General features: G+C 53.1%; 1 protein-coding gene across 1 annotated transcript; it reads right to left on the bottom strand.

Annotated features, from left to right (window-relative positions):
- Positions 1–4,912: 4,912 nt before the first annotated feature.
- MYMK (myomaker, myoblast fusion factor) lies at positions 4,913–12,769 on the bottom strand. The gene is made up of 5 exons (XM_030507316.1): positions 12,414–12,769; positions 9,611–9,725; positions 7,110–7,258; positions 6,078–6,194; positions 4,913–5,066 (listed from the first exon to the last, which is right to left on the bottom strand). Exons 1-5 carry the CDS (start codon positions 12,546–12,548, stop codon positions 4,920–4,922), a joined length of 663 nt encoding a protein of 220 aa, XP_030363176.1. The 5' UTR covers positions 12,549–12,769; the 3' UTR covers positions 4,913–4,919.
- Positions 12,770–20,624: the final 7,855 nt, after the last annotated feature.

The following is a 20,624-nucleotide window of genomic DNA, read 5'->3' on the forward strand; positions in this document are numbered from 1 at the left end:
TGAGCATCTGATGATGTGTGCAGTTGGAAACCTGAGCGGTTCCCTTGCACTCGGAGCACATGGATCAGATAACGGTGGTTCCTTAAATGCTCAGTGAAAGGCTGCTGCAAGGTTGGGAACTGTTTTTAGCAGCACCCGCTCTGCAGACACACTGCCCTGTCCGCCTCCAGAAGCTTTGGGGCCACAAGGTATTCCCAGATTACAACTTCTCCCGCTCCATGGTATCTGTCAGATCATACATGGCCTGAGCCAGCTCCCATCGTAGCGAGGGAGGGTTTTTCCACTGACTTTAAGAGGTGCTGGACCGGGGCCATCCCCTGTGTAATGCGGATCCGGGAGCGTGCGTGATGCACTGCATGATGACAGAGTTTCTGGGAGATTGGCCTAAACCAAACCCCTTGGACCCGGCTCGCTGGGACGGCTCTGCCGGAGGAGGGGGGTGGCTGGAGACACGACCCTGGCCCTGGCGCGGGGCTGCAGCTGCGAGCGCGTCCTCGCTAGAGCCCGGCTGCGCTGCTCGGCCAGAGTCCGTCACCCGCGGCCGTGGGGAGCGGACACCTGCAGGGGGCTCAGCCCGCCCGTGCCCTGGGAACACCCGCGACGGGGGGGAGGCTCTGGTGGAAACCTTGCTGAAAGGCTGAGCGGGAAGAGAAGGGAAACCTTCGGGATGCCGCAGGGCATTGCTTTAAGCCAAACTCTGGTGCGTCCGTGGTTTTTCTCTCTTGTTGGTGCTGGGTTAGGCTGCTTTGCACGCACACAGGAGGAACCACTTTACTGACCCCCATGGCTGCATCTGCGCTATCTCCACCCATGCTGGTGCAGAAGGTGGTGGTACTGCAGAACAGCACCAGCCATTGGAAATCCCATCCTGCTCTTCCTGGGTGCCCGCCGCCTCCTCTGAAGTGCAGGAGAACTTCTTTGAGCACCAGAAAAAGATGTGTATTGGGGCTGGGATAGCTGGAGCAAAGCTGAGACATACAAAGTGGTCCCAAATAGGTGCTTCAGTTGCTCTATCTCCCTTTTTTCCAGGCTGACGATGGGGCTGGTGTCTCATAGTGCATCTGTGCTATGTACCAATGTCCTTGGTCTGTGTAGGACACTGGTAGTGATTCCCCTTTGCCCCTGCAGACCTGTTTTATCCTTGTTACAGGGCACAGTCATCTCCTGCACATCAGAACCAGAGGGTGATGGAGGACCCCAGGTTAAGACCTCACCCTGGGGCTCCCCACAGAGCTTTTGCTCCTCCCTGCACAAAAAACCACCACTCAAATTTCCAGAAGAATCAGGTTCCTTTCCCTGCCAGGGAGGAGGCAGGACTTTTCTGGTAGTCCTGGTGGATGCATCTCTTTATGTTGTCCATCACAATGAGCTGCATGTGCCTCAGGATGGAGCAACAGGACTTTCTGAAGTGGGATAGCATCACTGTGGCCTAAAGGGCATAAAAATGGTTAGAAGGAAAACCTTGGCCCCACGGTCTGTGGGTTAACCTGGCTGGGCTGGCTCACAACCTGAACATGCACAGAGAAATGGTGGTGTGAGGGTGAGGAGGGAAAAGCAGCGTCTGGAACAAAACCTGAAGCAGTCTTTCAAAATCACATGGTGATAAGACGTTTTCTGGAGTGCCCCATAGAGCTGGCAGCAGAAACAAGGCTTTTATGTTTTGGTCTGGCTAGATTTTCACTTTCTGCAGCCAAAGGGATCTGGATAAAGTTTGCCTGGAAGATTAGCTGGCACCAAGCCCGACTAGACATCTCTGGAAGCCTCCCCTTGAGCAGGAGCAGGTCCTAATTCCCCTCTCGTCCTGGCCCTGCTGGAGGTGACGCGGGGGGACGTGTGTCCCTGGAGGTCCCCCCCACCTCCCATGGCTGGGGACGCTGGGGAGCATGCGGAGGCAAGCAGGGTCCCGGGAAGCCCTGCGATGGGGTGGGATGGGAGCACAGAGCCTTGGCACTGGTGCCCGGCTTCAGCCCTCGCCTTGGGACACGCGTCCTTCATGTGGCCTGTTCCGTGACCGAGACTGAGCAGGGAGATGGCATGCGTGGAGCCCCCGGGCAGCACCGGCCTCCCCCAGTGTCAGCTCCGGGACAGATGTGCCGCAGCCTCTGCACACCACATTAGGCACTGGCTGCCGTGTCCGGTCACATCCGAGCTGCTGGCTCTGGGGCAGAGCTGCCAGGGGACGGAGGTGCGGGAAGAGGCTGAGCGGTGCCGTCCCCACGGGCCCAGCAGGCACCCCATGCTGGCGCAGACACAGAGCAAATGGGGTTTTGTGCCTGGGGAGGTATCGCAGAGCTGGGGGGATGCTGGCAGCTCCTGCCCGCCCTTGGCGCTGCTCTGTGCCGCTGCGCTGGCAGCAGAAGCTGATGCCTCCGGAGCGGAAAGCCCAGTCCCTCCCCTCTCATTCCTTCTTTCCTTTTTTCTTTCTTTTTTTCTTCCCCCCTTCGACTGATCTTAAAAAAACCCAGGCGGTTTGGGCTTCATGAAACCCAAATGCCTTTTGCAGCATCAAGCCCGGATCCCATAAGTAATATCCCAGCGTTTGAGAATAAGACAGTATATGAAGTAGACGGGGAGCTATAAAGACACTTTAAAAGGGGCAATAAAAGTTTTGGGTTTCATATCATCTTACCAAAGAAGAGAATAACAGAGAAGCAGGAAATTTCAGTAGCAGACATGACAAAGGTCACAGCACTCAGACTGCACCTTAGACAAAAACACCTACTCTTATGAAAACAGCAAGAATTTTTGGCAGGAGCTCAAGAGCTCTTACAGGCAAAGCTCTCGGCAGCACTAAAAGGTTGCAAGACTGTTTTGTCTAAGTTGCTGAAAATGTTTAGAATATTTCCCTGCATTTGTATTGCAGGGGATATCCTGCCCAGGCGATAGCGAATTCCGGCCGTGCACCTCCGGCTGTTGGGTGCTGGGTGCCAGTGCTGCCGCTGGCTGGGACCCTGCGGAGGTGCCCAGCTGCACTTAGGCCCTAGGGGTGATGCTGGTCCTGCTGCATAGGGTGCAAAGGGATGGATGGTTTGCAGAGTCGGAGCAGTGCCCTGGGGCAGCAGCAGCGAGAGGGGAAAAGGAAACCTTGCCTGGGATTTTACTGTATGCGATATACTCTTGGGGTGGTTTTTTTGGTGTAAAACCTAAATATACGGCAGGTGGGCACAGGACCTTTCATTTACTCAGCTGGGCCTTAGCTAATGTGTCCTCCTTGTTTGCATGGGGTTTACCAACCTATTTTCCCTCCTGCTCAGCCATGGTAAAGTGTTGCAGTTACCCAGCGCCTCTCCTCTCAGCGCTTCACCCGCACAAGGCTCTCCCCATGCCCACAGTGCCCATGGCTTGCTGCAGGGCTGTGCATGTCCCTGCAGCCCAGGAGGGACCTGACAGTCGCCAAATGAGCCGGGGGCTCAGGGTGCCCCTGCTCAGTGGCTGCAGCTAGTGGCCATGGCTGTGCAGAGGGATGGAGGCTGTGGGCATGGCTGGTCTGGCTCCTGGGGACGGGCAGCACTGAGTGTTTGCACCCAAACACGTGCTCGGGGTGCTCAGCATTGGCCTGGCTGCAGGAAGCGGCTGCGCACCCTCGGACCAGCTCCCACACATGCTGCCGAGGTGCTGCTTGCGCTCGGCTCTGAATCACGAGTTGGAGCACTTGGGACCATTTTTCGGGGATGCCCTGAGCTGTCCTCTCATGTGAAGGTACTCCAGTAGCGTGCAAGCAGAGGAGAAAGCACGTAAACCCTCAGCACATTTTGCAAAACCTCCCCAGGGCTGGATGCTGAAAAAGACCCAGTGTGCTGTGCTGGTTTAGGTGCTGGCGAGCCCTTTGAAAGCTCTTTGCTAGCACTGCCTCTGCATGCAGCTGCATCAGCTGTGCCACTGCTTGCCAGTGACTCTTGGATGCTCAGGGCTCATAATTCATTTATATTTTTGTTGGAAGCCCAGTTGGTTTTGGTTGTTGCCCTGTCGCAGGAAGTTGCTCTGATGAATGACTGGGGTGGATTTCTCTTCCAGAGGAACCCAGGCTTAATGTGGGCTTTCTGTGGACATCACTGTATATCAATACTGCTCTAATTGTCCATGACATACAGTCTTGGCATTTTTCCCAGACAGTCTAAATAAATCATACACTTCTGCTATAGTAAATAGTCTGTTAGAGGAGATGTTATAGGCTCACAGCTCCCCCCCCTCCCCGCCGCAGGAGCTTCTTTTCTCTGCCTCTATTTTCCATGCACTTCCCATGCTAAGGAGGCACCTGCAGCCTGGCCAGGCTGCAAGCACAGCGTGCCCAGTGTCACAGCACCCCCCAGGCTGTGGGCTGTGGGCAGGGGAGGGCACTGCTATGCCCTGAGCTCTGTGTTGAGGCTGGCATCAGCCCCCAACTGTGTGGAGCTAAGCTGGGAAGTGTCTTGTGGTGCTTAAGAAATGCTGGCATCGCACATTTGTGAAGTCTTTGTTAGTATGTATTATTTACATCAAGAGAACGCATAAATAAAATAGTAATCATCTAACAAAAATACAGGTTCTGTTAAGTGGGCATTGCAAATGAAGCCTTGAGCGCTTGGGGTGGGCAAACCTGCACCAAGGGGACAACTCGGGTCCTCCTGGGCCAGTGCACGGGACAGCCTGGGTGGTGACAGCCTGGGAGTGCCTGGGTCTCCTGGGACAGGGACAGGGTCACCAGCCCGGGCAGGTGCTTCTGCAGGGAGCAGTATGGGTATGTGGCCATCTGGAAGCCCAACATCTGCTGGGGCTGATGGTGGAAAGGTGAAGACCTTCCAGAGAAGAAAATCCCAGGGTGTGCACAGAGCCGATGGGAAAAGATGCCCGTGTCCCAGAGGGAAATGCAGCGGGCATTTGGCTGTGCCCCTCCATGGCCCCAGGAGCAGAAGAGCCAGTGCCCTGCTCGGCCGGGCGCCTCAGACACAGCAGCAAAGCGTGGAGCAGTCAAGCCTGGCGGGGGTCCCGCTGCCCCCGGCCTTCTTGTTCTCCTTAGGCAGCAGCAGCACAAAGGCCATGGCCAAGGCGCAGTGGTAGAAGCTGTGCACATAGGTGTAATCCCACTCCTACAATGGGGAGAGCATTAGTGAGACCTGCCGGGGTGTTTGTGTTAGGTGCAAAACATTAGGATTCTACAAGTAGCCAAAAGGAAAGGAATAAAAACAAATTCCTGAGCCTTCTGCCTCTTTTTCTGTCAGAGAAGAGAGGATGTGCAGCCTTTAAAACAAAACAGCAAAGTGGATTTAACACGTTCTAATTTGCACTTTTCCCAGTCGTTGAATGAAGTGTTTCACTACCCCGCAAAGGCCGCGGCGGTGAGGCTGCAGCACGGGGGGAGGCGGCTTCTGCTAAGTGACGGTTTTATGTTCTGCTAGAATGTGCAATTACTAAATGCTTTGAAAAATACCCCTGGGGATGGCTGCGAGGTTGTGCATAGCAGCTCCTGATGCACAGAGTGGCCGCAGCGGCGGGGCTGGGCTCAGGCGGGACCGGAGCCATGTCGGGGGGTTATCACCGTCCCCACGGGATGGACAGACCCTTCCGTACCGGACAGGCGACTGGCCAGCGGTGGGAGCAAGAGCTTGTAAACATGGACTGAGTGCCCCTGGGAGTCCACTGATTGTTTTCTCTTTGGCGTGAGCCAGCTTTGGATCTGGCCATGCCTGGGCCGCATCCAGCCCTGTCGTTGCTCCGCACGCTGTCCTTAGGTCACCCATGCCCAGTTTCCAAAAAACCCCACTTGTGTTTGACAAAGCTGTTTTGAGGACCACGTATGGCTAAAGAAAGCACGGTCCATGTCTTTGTGACTCACTTAACCGGGGGGAAAGAGGGAGCATCACCCTGCATGTCAGTTGCTGCCATGTCTGTCCTTGCCCACACCGCAGTTAACGGGCCAGGAGCTGGGATGGAGGCAGGCAGGGAGGGACCCTCATCCCTGCTGCTAACCCCAGAGACCCACACCTGGGCTGGGTTTTGTCCAAGGCTGGAGGCAGCCCAGCAGTGCAAACGGGTAGGTTTCCTATCTTGGTAATGTCCTTTACACCTTGTAAAGTCAGTTTGAGTGCGCAAACAGGTACCTCAAAGAAGAACCTCAGCATCAGTGCTAATGCCCCGAAACAGAAGCCAGGGCCGATCTGTTGGGTGTAGACGCTCTTGTCTGGGTAGAGCCCTTTCTTCTCTTTCATCTTTTGTAGCTGGAAGGAAAGAGAGAGCACACCAAGGGTATTGACTCGGATTTAGCTGCTGCTCCGCATCTGAAAGATCCCGTGAATGCTGAAATAAGACCAGGCAAGACCCACAGAGCAGCTCCCCTCGGCTGCGGGGTCTGCCTGCTCATGGGAAGCACCTCTGCCTGTCATGTGCAGGAGGACCCATGTGCTGCAGTAGATCCTCCTGCCTCATTCCTGATCATAATGCTCTTTTAATATTCAGCCCCAAAGCCAGCTCAGGGAGTCTGCCTTCACAAACCCAGTCTCTGGGAGAGTGCGTCCCAGCACAGCATCGGCGAGCTGGGGGATGCAGGGTGGTCCCTTGCCTTGGTCCCCTCCTTGCCCATCCCCTCCTCATCATGGCCACTTGCTTTTAGCTGCTGGCTGAGCAGTTGGACAGGGCTTAGTGATGGTATATAGCTGCGACTTGCAGCATTGTATTTCTGTGATGCTTGGCAGCATCTTCCTGCAGTTTTTATCCCATCACTGCATCCTTCTCCTTGCCTTCTCCTGCAAGTGGCTCCACCAGTGCTCTCTCATCTCGGCCCACAGCATCTGCTGTGCGTGGGGCACAGGATGCAGCGCAGTGCCTGGCTGTCCCAGCCCGCTGCAGGCAGGCTATAGACAGATTCCTTCCCACTTTATCACTGTGTTTTATGCACATCCTCCACCAGCTCCGGGGCAGTTTACCAGACCCTTCTGCCTCCAAGTAGCTGTAAAAACTCCATAAATATGTTCCTCCTGATTAGAAATGCAGGGACAGGAGATGTGGTAGATTGCTCAGACTGATCGAATCTGGCGTTTATCACCAGGGCTGCTTGCTGTCTGCCTGCTTTCTGCTCAGGTTGAAGGACAAGTGCTGTTTAATCACCGTGATGACCTGAGCCCTTCCCCACATACCCATTTCACGGTTATCACCAGCACGGCCGTCCCGATGGGTCCCGAGTAGACGCCGTAGCCCCAGCGGTCGTGGTAGATCCTCACGGCGATGGTGAGGACACCAAACATGACAAAGGTCGATCTCTTCGGCTCATCAAACTCTGCCAGAGCTGCATGGCACCGAGCACAGGGAGCATCAGCTCACCCACCCCCTTCCTTGGCTGCTCCCCTAAATCCTTACTGGGGTCTGTCCTGCCTGCCCTGGGGACCCTCAGCATCCGGGTCTGGTTTGCCCTTCTTATGCCTCACTGATAAGGAAACTGAGGCACACGGGGGCAAAGCAAACCACCCTGAGACATCTGAGTGGTGGCTGTAGGAGCTGATTTTAAGAGTCTTACATTCAGTGTTGTGTGTGGGAGCTAAAGGAGATTTCCTACCCATATTCCCCTTCCCTGCCTCGACCCAGAAGTCAGAGGTGATTGCAAAGACATTTGCATCCAGTGAGCCCTCCATCAGCTCTTGGGTTCATCCTGCATCTCCAGCCCTCCCGAAGTTGCTGGCTCAGCGCTAAGCAGCCTCCACCACACCGCTGTGGTAGGACCGTGCTCACTGAGCAACGGGACTGGGCTGCCCGGCCCCGCCGGCACCTGCCTGAGGTTCCAAGCTGGAAGTTGCCAGTGTGAGTGAATTATTAGAGGCTTTTGTTTAGCACAGAATGGGGTAATAACTGATAAAAGTTATGGATCCCAGTGGGCTCCATGCTTTTCCAGCTCACACAGCTGTGTTATGGCTGTCCTGGATTTGCATTCCGGGAAGCGTGCCCAAGGGTCTGCGTCCACACATGTGCACTTGGGCTTTACAAGCCACAGTGAGAGGCTTCCCTGGGCTTCAGTCACCACACCTTCCATGTCCTTGGATCGTGGTTTTATAGGGAGTTTGGCTAAGGGATAATGTCCGCATTTTAATCTCTGTTGTTTCCCTGCGGGTCAGTATTTTAAACACCAGAGTCCAGGATTTGTATTTTTTTGCAAGGTTTTTGAATGCAGTAATGAAGCAATCAAATTGAATTTTGCCGCAAGGAGCCAGAGTGTCTGGATCAGCTCTGACCTACCCTGGCACTGCTGTTATCTACTGAAAATGCCCTTCAGAGATTATTTGCCTCATTGCCTTTTCTAGCTAAGCAGAGAGAGCACTGAAGTGCCATGGCCAGTTTGGGAGCCCACCTTGAGACTTGCATCTTGGGGGAACAGAGCCATTTCTAAGGTTAATATTTTCCCCACTCAGTTTTCCCTGCATGGAAGAGTTATCCTGTTGCATACCCTACAAGGGGGATGATGCGCTCTCTGCACTGCTCGTGGTGAAGGGAGGAGGGATGGGTCTGTGCCCAGTGGAGGGGATGCTGCCCCACAGCTCATGCTGGGCTCAGGGGCTGCAGGAGCCCCCCATCCCGGCCGGAGGTCCTGCACCATCCCTGGAGCCCTGAGGAGCAGAGGGGAGAGTCCTGTGGGCGTTTTGGGGCTGTACATCAGTGTGGTGACCCCAGTTCAGTACTGGTAGGGCTGGGATCCCCGCCTGCTGGAGCAAGGACTGGGTGTGCAGCTGCTGAAGATGGTCCGGGTCTGTTGGGCAAAGCGTTTGCTGTTGGAAAGTGACTGTCCCTCATCTCTCCCCTTACCCTACTCTCTTCTTCTGTCAGAAATACTCATGACCTTCCAAAAAAGATGTTGACAAAATGGGAAGAGAATAGGTTTGACGTTTTCATCCTTCTTTAGTACTGTACTTTTTTTCTTTTTTCAATTTGTTATACCTTGTTTCATTGGCAAACGAGGGACAAAATGAGAAAAAAGAGTGAAGGGAATGTGGGAAAAGGAAAACTGAGGAATAAGGCAAGGGTCAGGATTTTTAATAAAAAGGAAGTAAAATGTATTTCTGTTTTTTCTAAGCAGATCTAGTATTTCTCATCAACCCAGACTAGGCTTTTGGTAGACTAGGAAGATATATTTGTTTTGACTAAACTACTTTGATTCGCATGTTACCAACAGAAATGGTAGATTCTGCATTTCTTAATGTCCCCGAAGCCATGACAGGACAAGCTGATGGGCTCATTGAACTAAAGCACAAGGCTGCATGTGTGACTTGCCAATTTGAAATAAATAATTCTACTGTGGTAAGAACATGCAGAAGAGCTGGTGAGGGCAGGGGAGCACCCAACTAACATAAACGCGAGGTGCCACAGCTCTGTTTATCCAAGAGAAAAACTTCCCCAGCCACCACTCAGGACAGTTTGCATGTATGTCTGGACGCCACTGAGTGCAATGGCGTTCCAAGGCATTAGTGATATAAAAATGGATTAAACCATAGCATGGGCTGACTGCTATGAAAGACAGTCTCAGAGCAAAGTCTTGCGGATGGAAGCTCAACAGCATCACGGGGGCTGAACCCACTAACCATCCCACCAGCGATGCTGACAAATCCTGCCCTACCTGCAAACACTGGTGGAACCACGAGAAACCAGTGCTTACCCATGAGGGACACCCAGATGGACAGAGCTGTCCCATAGATGCTGAAGTACTCCAGGATATCGTAGCGCATGAAGCACAGCACTGATAAGCCGGGGCCATCACACGCATGGTAAATCTAGGGAAAAGAAAAAAAAGAAGAAAGGAATAGAAAATTAGTTGTTTACTCACAGAGCAGTGAGGTAAAGGCCCTTACCAACTGGTCTGAAACAGCCGTTCTGTGGCTGTTGAGAGGATGGCCAGCCACAACAGCACAGTCTCAAATACACCAGGGTTACTGATATACAGTAATGAATATATTTGAGAGATACTGTCACACATTTCCAGAGAATTAGAATTCTTCTCTTAGTACACATTCTTTGTGGATGAGCTTTAGTTGGCCTCTTGATCTGTGCCAGAATTTGCAATCTGATGGCCTGGAGAGGTCCCAGTTGACTGGAAGTTAGCAAATGGGATGCCCATCTACAAGAAGAGCTGGAAGGAGGATCGGGGGAGCTACAGGCTGTCAGCCTGAGCTCGGTGGCAGGGAAGGTTATGGAGCAGATCATCTTGAGTGGCTCGATGTTGACTGGATGACTTGAAAGGTCTTTTCCAACATAAAGGGTTCTGTGATTCTGTGATTCTGTGACCAAGCTGTGTTGAGTCAAGCCCCAGGCAGTGCGAGGATGTCCTCTCCAGCAGAAGGAGGACTCTGGAGTTATGATTCTAATTGCGAAAGATTCTTGTAAAACAATTAAAAAAAAAGGAGTGTCCTGATGAAATGTGTATGGATGCCAGGTCACTGGCCAGCGAGACGGGGTTTACATGGCCAGAGTCTGAATACTGGGGAATTCACTCATTAGTGCAGTCTCCTAAAAGCCGCTGGCTGCTGCCCATTAGCTCGTTGATCAGCTTATTTGCAAAAAGCCCATTGTCATGCAACATAAATGCAAACTGAGCCAAGAGAAATTTTCCAGTGCAACCAGAGGAATGCTCCCAGTGTTTGCCTGGCTCTCGCCTTTTCCTCTTAGCACTCAGCCCTGCAGATCTGCTAGTGGTAGCACCAGTGTGTTCTGCTGTTTCTGAAGAAGTCCCTTCACTGCTTGGCAGGACGCCCTTGGAACAATCCCTGCTGCCATGGCCCACCAGGGATGCTGATATTATTTATAATGGGAATAGCTGCAAGTCCTTTGGCTTGCTGCAGTTTCTAGAAAAGATTGCACCACAACCATAATTCTTTCCTCTGTTTGAGATTGGGCTCGGGGAGTCTGGAGACAGGGGGAAGAAAGGTGGAAGACAAAGAGCGTGTTTCTGGCCGGCATCGCAGCACTTGTCTGCGATGGACATATGCTTTCACTGCTCTCATGAGGTCTCCTGAGGGAGGAGGAGTGGGATGCTACAAGAAAGGCAACAGCAGCAGCTGCTGCCCTTCCTACCCCCCCGACCATGCTGGCAGCTGCTTTCCCTTCCCTTCCCTTCCCTTCCCTTCCCTTCCCTTCCCTTCCCTTCCCTTCCCTTCCCTTCCCTTCCCTTCCCTTCCCTTCCCTTCCCTTCCCTTCCCTTCCCTTCCCTTCCCCACACACAGATATTTTGCCTTTTCAGGCTCTTCGGTGAGGACCTGTTCCACCTCCCACCGAAACACATGCCAATTTTCCTATTGACTTCTTGGGGAGGTGAAGCAGACACAAAACCATTGCAAATGAAATCGTAGATGTCTGGCTTCCCCAGGGAGCTGGAGGGGGGGGGGAGGCTCGGTTGGGACCGTTTTATTAACTAGTCCTGTAGTTTTGATGGAACTGGCAGAATTTCCCCACTTGCATTGTGCACTAATTACAGGATTAAATGGTGGATCCTTAGGACTAAGAGACTGGCCTTGCTCAGAGCCCTGCTAATATGGAAGAGTTTTTCACACCAGGAAGGTCCTTTATCTACTCCCTGCCTCAGTTTCTCTGTCTCTGTGCAAGGGATGTGACAACCCTCATGGAGATGCCTTGAGATGGGTAGGGAAAAGAGGTAAATGCCGTATTGGTTGGGTTGATGGGCTATTTCCTTCATATTCTTTAGCAGAGCATTGCCAGGGGGTAAAATAGGAGATTTTTCCTAATAGGAATGCTGCTTTAGGTGGTCAGCCCGTGTGTGTGCAGAGGCACTCAGCAGGAATACAGAGTGCAGGGCAGCTTACTGCCAGGAGCAAGGATATGAATTATTTTGTATAAGTAAAGACAACTGACTTTCTCCACTCAGTATTCCCAGCCAAGGGAAGGAGGGTGATCCTGAGCCTGGTGAAACACATGGTTTCAAACTGCTCTGCCAGGATGGAGGGTTAATAATCATTTTTCTTGATAGTTCAGCAGCGTGTTTTAGTCTTTCCTTTCACAGTGCAGAAACTCCCCTGACTCCAGCATTGCTCCCACCACCAGTTAGCAATTGCAAAATCAATAATTTGACTACGTGCTTTTGGCTAAACTGACAGAAGCATAGAAAAAGACTCTGGATACAATTTAAACCCCAAATTCAGCATGGCCACTTACCAGCTGTAAACAAAGAGAAAAAAACAGCTCCAAAACACTGTGAATCAATAAAGTCTCTTTGCACCCAGACATCCTCCCTAACGTCACAATCATAAACCACCATTAAATCTATGTAAGGCCACCCCTTAGGACATCCTAAACTGAAGAATTAGTGTCAGCACTGCACATGGTGGGAAAATGGATATTCTGGAGGTCACACTGCTGCTGGGTGAGATCCAGGTACCCCTCCCCATGGAGACCAGTGCCAGGGGCATTTGGGGGATGAAACATGCAGGGAGGGTTTGGGTGCATCTTACCGCCACGAAGAACATGGTGAAGAAGTAGACCATGGCTTCCATGTGGAAGCGCCGCTTGGCCGCGATGCTGATGGTGGGGAGGAAGACCAAGGTGCTGATGGTGGGCAGAAGGAGCTTGGCCACCAGTGAGCCCATGGGTGCCCTTGTGTGCTGGTGGCTCCCGGGGCCCGATCTCCACGTGCTGGACGGGGATAGTGCAGGAAAGAGCCGTGTCTAGCGTGCTTTAAAGTTTAAATGTCCTGGGTGCGGGAGGGCTCGGGCAGGGAGCAGCTGCCGCCGCGGCTGCCCCTCTGCTCCCGGCTCTCCCCAGCAGCAACATTCCTGGCACAGCCGGCGGCTCCTGCAGCAGATGCTCTCTGTCCCCAGTATTGTGCTGGTGTTCCTAAAGGAGCCGGGGGGAATGTCATCCTCGCACGCCTTGTGCTGGGTGTCAGACCTGGTGCATGGTGGGCGAGGACTGAGGGTTTGCTTGCTCCCCATGGGGACACCCCGCATCTACATCCCACTGCCCCTGTGCTGAGCCTGGGCCAGTGCTGCTGGAGCAGCCCTGCAGAGAAAAACCATCCTCTGTGCCATGCTGGCATGAAGTAGGGAAGAACTGGTACGTGGCAGGTACCAGGCAATTCTAAAACAGTGGGATGTGTCCTGCTACCTTTGCTGTACCTGAGAAATACACAGCAAGCTCCAGATCTGCCTTTTATTTCCTCACGAGGACATACCTGGAGCAGGTTGTCCTGCTCTAGCAGAGCACAGGCATGGGGAGCCTGTTTGGTGCAGGGTCTAACACCAGCTACGTGCCTATGTGCCCTCCTGTGCACTCAGTGGAGTTAAGTGCAGAGAAGTTTCTCAGGCATGCCCTCAGGCTTTGCAGCGTGGCCACCTCCAGGAGCTCTGTCTGAAATTCAGGAGCTGAGTTTCTCTGGGCTGGAGGAATTTGAGCAGAAAAACTGGAGGAAAGGAGACCAAAAGCCAACCAGCGTTGGGGCTGTTAATCCACTCAGTGGCTTCTCCCTTTTTTTGTTATGACTTTTTATGATACCACTGCTGCTCCCCTCCTGGGTTAATATCTTTTCCTTGGAGCCTCGCATGGATTCTCGGCATCTCTTCGGTACAGCTGTTCCCGGGACGCAGGGACCAGGAATGCTGCACTTGAGCAACCGCCCTTGTGGCTGTGGATTTGGGGGGAGGGTGCGAGCTGTGGTATGAGCCACCATTCCTGAGGCTGACAGGCCGACAGGCTTGCCTGTCCCTGGGAAGGGTCCACTGGGAAGCAGGATGCACACAGCAAAGAATGCTCTTTAAACCACTCCATGTTGGAAAGGGCTTTGAGAAGGGGAGCAACTGGGGGTTGTGTGTGCAGTGAGAATGGCATGACAGCATTAAAGCACTGACCCCAGAGGGCTGTGCTGAGAGCCTTGCTCGGGGCTCAGCTGAGATGAGCTGGGTATGGCTCCTGTTTTCAGCTGATACTGCAGGAACCATCCACGGTCCCTGTCTGGCTGCAGGCAGCACCCTTCTGCGGGATGATGCTCACACCACGTCTCCGGCTGCCCTCCTGCGTGGACAAGCCATAAACTTACCACAACCCCCTGCAAAATTTAATCTCTCTACCCATAAACAGCGAAAAACTGGTGTCTGTATTTACTGTGTAAATTAACCCCTGCAGGCCAGCACATAAATACCTGCTTCTCCCCAGACGTCCAGCCCTGGGCGGAAAGTGGAACCGAGAGCCAGTGTGCCCCAAAGTACCTGTTGCTTTCCTGTGCCACATTCTCAGACATATCCTTTATTCCCTGTTATTCTTACATGAGCTGCTTGGACTGAGGAAGGTGCTGGGGCCACTGCACAGCAGTGCTTGTCCCGGTGGGGTTGGGGTTGGCTGGTTTTGCAAACTGCTCTGGGTTCCTGGCTAAGAAAACCACCAGGTGGCTAAGAAAACCACCTTGCTTCTGTGGCCATGAGGCTGGTGTCAGAGAGGTGAGAACACAGCTCAGAACCCGTTGGTGAGGACAAACTTCCACATCTGTGTGCAAAGGAGCCCCCCACATCCTTGTGGGACCATTTGCAAAGCCATGCAGTGGTGCTACAAGCCACCTACTTGCAAGGATGTGCAAGGCTGGTGGTTGTGCGACAAGCTGAATGGCACCAGGTGAAAAATCAGATCACGCAGTTAAATGCATTCCCCTTGCCCCCATCATGTGCCCAGAATCTAGCTGGAGCCCACTGGAGAGGAAACCCCCGCTGACTGCTGAATGCAGCAAGTGCCAACTATGGCAAGCGCTCGCCCGAGCAGGGAAGTGTTGGAGCTGTCAGGAGCAAGAAAACATTCCACAGGTTGTTGGGGTTTTGTTTTTTCCCAGTTTTTCTCCCCCAGCTGCACACCCGGGGCTGGTGTTTGGTTTGCAGCCAGCGCTGTAGGCACTGAGGGAAAAAAATCCCACCGGTTTGCACACGTGTTCCAGCCATTGTTGAAAAAGAGACCCGAAAGAGAAGTGCAAGGAAAGGGGCAGGCAGGTGGCGAGCTCCTGTTGGGAGCTGCTGCTTAAAAGGTCTTTGTTCAGGCTGCAAACGAGCCACAGTGCAAGACGTGGTCTTTGCAGACCTTCCCAGGAAGGAGCCCAGTAACAAAAGGCCAGGACTTTGTTCCTGCTCTCCTAAACAGGTAGGAAATGTAGAAAGAGCAAATTTTAGCTCGTGCATTTAAGTACTTCTGGAAAGCAAATTTTAAATCTGCATTCCACAGAGCTAATTTTGTGTGGACCAGAGTGCACGCAGCAACGGTGATACATATGGCTGAAAACTTGTTCCCAGATGCCAAAACCAGGTTCTGGTATGCTGTCCTGGATCCTTCCAGGGTAACATTAACCATGGCTTTCTGTAAGCACGCCTATCCTTTCAACTCAGACATTGCAGTGAAGGAGAGAGACATAGATAGTTTTGTTTTATTTTTAATATTAAGGTGATAGTTTGAAAGTAGTATATATTGGAACAGAGGATGCAGAGCCTGCGCCTATTGAGAGTATTGAGAGTATATTCTTCTTGGGGTAAGTATAGGATGATCTTTCATTTGTGTGGGGTGCAGACTGCATCAGAATTGAAACCTGCTCCATTGTGTGCCCCCAGTTACTGCCAGGTTTGAAATAATTGTGATAGTGGCACTAAAATGCAGGGTCAAGGTTGCAGCTTCTATACAGGCTGCACCTCGTGGTGCTGCAATGTGAGTTCAATGTGAGCAGGTATGCACGGATGGCTGTGCCAGCTCAGTGCTTACTGCAGAGTGTTGTTTACCACTTCCATTTCTTCAGAGTCCAACTTTGCATCTCCACAACACTGTGACTTGTGCACTCTGGTCTTAGGAATGATGGTGAAAAGCTGGACGATGGCCTGGCCAGGATGATGTGCAAGAGCCGTGGCCCTGGAGCAGCACGGTCAGCCCCAAGGAGCCCCGAGCAATGTGATGAGCACAGCACCATCCAGCTGGCAAAGATTCCTTGTCTTCTTGCTGCTCTGCCATGGGAATTTGATCAAGAAACCTCCTCGTGTGAAAGGACCTGGTGCAAGTGTGGAGCAGCCCATGGGCACAATCCCTTCCCTGCCCAGCTGGAGAAGGCACGGCTGCAGCACCTGGATAAAACGCCTCTCACCATCCACTGCAGCCTGTGGCCAGAGCTGTTGCATGGGTCGCCAGTGCGGGTAGTGCTTTCTGGATAGCTGGGATCCAAACACCAGGGAAAAGGAGCCAAGCAAAGGCAGAGCCACCAGCTGTGCCTGAGCCCCTTGCGCTGCAGACCCAGCTCTGATCTGCCACAGCGCTCGCCCAGTCCCGTCCACAGCCCTGCCAAAGCACCTGCATCCTTCTTTTTTTTATTAGTGGAATAAATTGCCACTTAAAATATCCATTCTCTGTAAGGTCTGGCCGCATTTTAGGCAGCTTTACTGAATATTTGCCCTTAAAATTTCCCCTTTCCTGTCTCGATGTTGAATAAACCTATTATGCATATTTCTTACAGGTATCCCTGCTTCTTTTTTCTTTAGGGCTTTTTTTTTCACTCTTCCCTTCTCCTCTATCCTGTCATGGCCCATAACAAGCATGTCACCACTAATGGCAATGACATGTCTTTTCTTGTCACTGCTTGTACCCCTTGCTGTGTCCGGGGTGGCCTAATCCCAGGAGGCAGAGCAAGGGTATATTGCCAGTTTCATGGTGTTTGATGGGTTTTTTACAGTCACGACTCCTGGAGCCCAGGGACAATGTGAGGGTCTCAGCTCTCTCACCCCAATGGTCAAAAATGTCATTTTCTGAAGAGAAAAGCTTGAAGCTGTGATGCTTCCAGGCTCAAAATCCAGAAGGGAACAAAACAGGTCTTGGGTTTTTGGGGAGTCTGACTCATGACTTTTGAATGCCTGTGGTTGGCAATGCCTCATAGCTGATGTCCCTCAGCACAGCTTCCCTGCAAGACTCATTCCATTAAAAGAAAAGGCTTTGTACTTTTGGGGTTTTTAATCTTTGTATAGCTAAAATTGTGAACCAAGCACAACTCGTCTGAAGCTCCTCCAAGTTCTTGCAGGGATGTTGACTCTTTGGGGGCAGGTAAAATTCAAGTCTGCACAGAAGAAAAGGGCCTTTTAAAGCCATTGAAGCTCTACAGTCGGGACCATACCTGGGGATACTCTGGTCACCTGGGGCTTTCAAACTGCCCAGAGATGTTTTTGAGCAGGAGTCTGGTGGCAACAGCAGTTTGGTGGCTTCGGCTTTTTCGGTTTGACTCAACATTTTGCAAGTCTCTGTGGACGCAGCCCTCACGCTGACAGACATAAATCATCCTATTCACATTCCAGGAAGGCACGCAGAGATGAAGTGCCTTGCCCAACACTGCGCCGCAGGTCACTCTGCAAGGGACCGCACTGTCTCTACAGGACACTTTTTTTGGTCTCCTCTTGCTTGTTTTAGTTACCCAGTGGTAGGCCATAGCCACAGCTCTTGAGAAGAAGGTAGGGCTGGATGCCAGGGCCTTTTTTTGCAGCTTTGCCACATTTCGACCCCCCTGGCAATGTTCTGGCCATGCAAGGACCTCACCCGCTCCATGTGTGGCTTGAATTTGCCCAAGAAGCACCAGGCTCGCCTGGAAATAATGCCTGTGGCTGTGCAGAAGTGTTGAACAAATGGGTTGCTTCTGTCAGAAGTCTTAAAGAAGAAAATGGGTTAGTCGTGTGGCCCTGAGCAAAGACAAAGCTGCTGGGGGGTCCTGGGCCAACAGGCTCCAGACCATGCTCCTGCTCCTGCTCCAGCATGGCTTGCCTGGACTTCAGTGAGTGTTTCAGTGGGGCTGGCTACAGTGGAGCCATCCTGTCTGCCATGCCAGCACCAGGCCCGAGCCAGGAAAGGGCTGATTTTGCTGGGAAAGCAGTGCTGGAACGCCTCAGCCCATGGCCAGGCCATGGCTCTGGTTCGCCGAGAGCAGGACCTGCTCCAGGGACATGCCTGGGGCTCGGTGGTGCTGGGTGTCAGCTCCGGTGGGTCAGAGGGCTGGCTCTTGGGTCAGGATGGGGAAGGTGGCCCATGATGGGGAGCACAGTGAGACAGTCACTGTCTTGTGCCTGCATCAGAGCTGACCATCACTCTCTGCTCCAGGTCAAGGATGGAGGCCCCTCGACCACAGCAAGGGGTCCCCCCACCCCTCCCTAGGGGAGAGAGGGCCCGATCCTGCAGAGCACAGAGAGCAGCCCCGGCTCCTGCTGAGCAGCGGCAGTGCCCAGCCCAGCCCTTTGCTGAACTCATGTCAGCCAAGGAAACTCCTCTCCTCTGCAGGCACTTCTCTGGCCAAACCAGCAACCAGTTGCCGGCGACATTCCCCTGGCTGGAGGAGGTTATTTTGAGTGTCTGTCGCTCCTTTTATTTGCTCTCTGAATGATGCATGGCACTGGTTTGGGATGGAAAGGCTGGCAGCTGCCTGCCGGACGGCTGCTATGTGTCCCTTGGGGCAGGAGCCCACCAGCCCCACGCCGCTGTGGGGCCGGGTATTGTGCCAGTGGCTCTGAGCCACCCTGTGCAGTGCTGGGAGGTGAATGCGCAGCACCGGGACCGCTGGGCCGCCTGGCCAGAGCACAGGATGGAGGAGCAGGTCTGGCTCAGGGACCCTCGCCTGAATCCTGAATTTCCCTGGGAAAGTCCGATCTGAGCCCTCAGTGACCAGCCCTGGGTGGGAAAGCCTCTCACTGTCCATGCAGGTGCATCTTGTCTCAATTTATTCCAATCCCAAAAGCAGTAAATAACATCTGCAAATAATTTCTAATGCTTATGCCAAAAACCGGGAGATAAAAACTGCTGTCATCTGAGCCCGGCTGCCGGTGATTGATGCCGAACCTGCCAGCAGCCCCGGCAGCAGCAGCAGCAGGGCTTTGGGGACAGCACTGGCCCCGAGGGTTTTGGGGTGTCGGGAGCAGGGACCGGTCCAGCCCCAAGGTGGAGCCATGCGGATTGGCCGAAATGAAGCTGGACAGAGGCTCATGTTTTCGTGCTGCTCTCTGGTGCCTTTTGTTTTTGGGGCTGATTTTGCTCCCACCGAGGCAATGGCATCGCTCCTGCTGATTTCATGAGGATGGGCTAGGGCTGCGTAAGCTGCGCTGCTGCAGCCAGGGATAACACTGCGTGATTTATGGGAGCAATCAGTTGCCACTAGGAGCTGGTTAGGAATTTTCCGATGAAACGAGGATTGCGTCAGAAACCGCTGAGTCATCTCAACTGCTTCATGAAAAAATTAAAAAAAATCCTTTGGCTTTGGTGAACTTTGGTGAAGGCAGAGACCGACCGACCGCGTCTCGCCTGCTGCCGCTGCCCAGCGCCTGCGTCAGGGACAGCCCCCCAGCCCCAGAGCTCCCCAGCCCTGGGGCATCCCTGCGGCAGGACAGGGTCACCCTGGGATGGGGTCTGCTGGGGTGCAAGCTCCTGCCAAGCCCTGGGCTGGGGGGACAGTGGGGGGACGCTGGGGCTGCTCTGGCTTTTGCAATGTGAAATATTTAGATGCTTTTAAAACCTCTCGTGTTCAGACTTTTCCCTCCTGGCCGTTCCAAAACGGAAAGGGTTTTCTCCTGCGTGTCTCTGGCTGGGATATTTTGAAATGCAGAAGTTGGGTGAACTCAAGTGCTAAATTTTCGCAGTGTCCTGGTCGCAGCCAACCAATGGAAAATTGAAAGTTGCAAATCAACCTGGCTGCAAATCAACCTGGCTGGTAAATTAGAACAGGCTGGCAGACATTTAGCCAAACAGAAAAGGAGACTTCATTTCCCATGTAACTTTCCTGGGACGGATTCTCTGCTCAGCTTCACACAGCCACCCTTGGTTCCAAATGAACACCACCATGGACCCGCAGTGGTTCACCAGGTGCTGGTAGCTGCGCAGGGATCTGTGCCCCGCGGTGTGGTGGGAGCTCACCCCAAGGCCCTGCAGATGGGAGCTCCTGGCCCATGGCAGATGATGATGGGGTCGAATGCTGCCACCAAGGGCTGGGAGCAGCCAGTAGCCGTAACCACAATAAGCTGCAGTGATCGCCTTGGGTACAAAACCAGTGATGGGGTGCAGTGCCCTGCTGGGAGCACTGGTTTTACCCTATGCAGGGCAGGTCTAGAGGGGAAGGAGAGAGGCTCGAGCTGAAGCAACAAAGGAAATCATTCAGGTGGGCTGCTCAGAGCAGCTGGCATGACACTGCCATGTGTGCAGGGGGATGTGCCAAGGAGTGCATAGGAGTGTGGTCACTATAGGGGTGAGATGTCTCGTTAACCACATTTTAAATGTCAAGACTGCAGAGAATGGACCACATATATCGTATATAGGTTATACACTGTGTAACTGTGTCCTTCCTTATGTATAGGCATTTCTCCCTGACACACACACAGATCAGATACGATACGTATATGCCTGTCACTGAGCCAGGGGGACTGTTCTCATCCAAAATGGCTCTCCATTGCACCAAGCCTATTTTCTGACCACCACCGTCCTCCTTGATGCCAGAAAGCTGCCTGAAGCCGCATGCCTGATGCTGAGCCTTAGCAAATGACACCAAGAACAGAGTGCCGGGGATCTGGTTTATTACTCAGCAGAAAGCGCAATTAAAAACCCGGCAGACGCACTCCAGCCCTCCCGCACTTCCAGCCGAGGTACCGGCAGTACTTTGCCCGCCTCGCTCCGTCGGGGCTGGGGGCTGCAGGGACCGT

The sequence above is a fragment of the Strigops habroptila genome, chromosome 15, assembly GCF_004027225.2.
Source record: "Strigops habroptila isolate Jane chromosome 15, bStrHab1.2.pri, whole genome shotgun sequence".
Lineage (NCBI taxonomy): Eukaryota > Metazoa > Chordata > Aves > Psittaciformes > Psittacidae > Strigops > Strigops habroptila.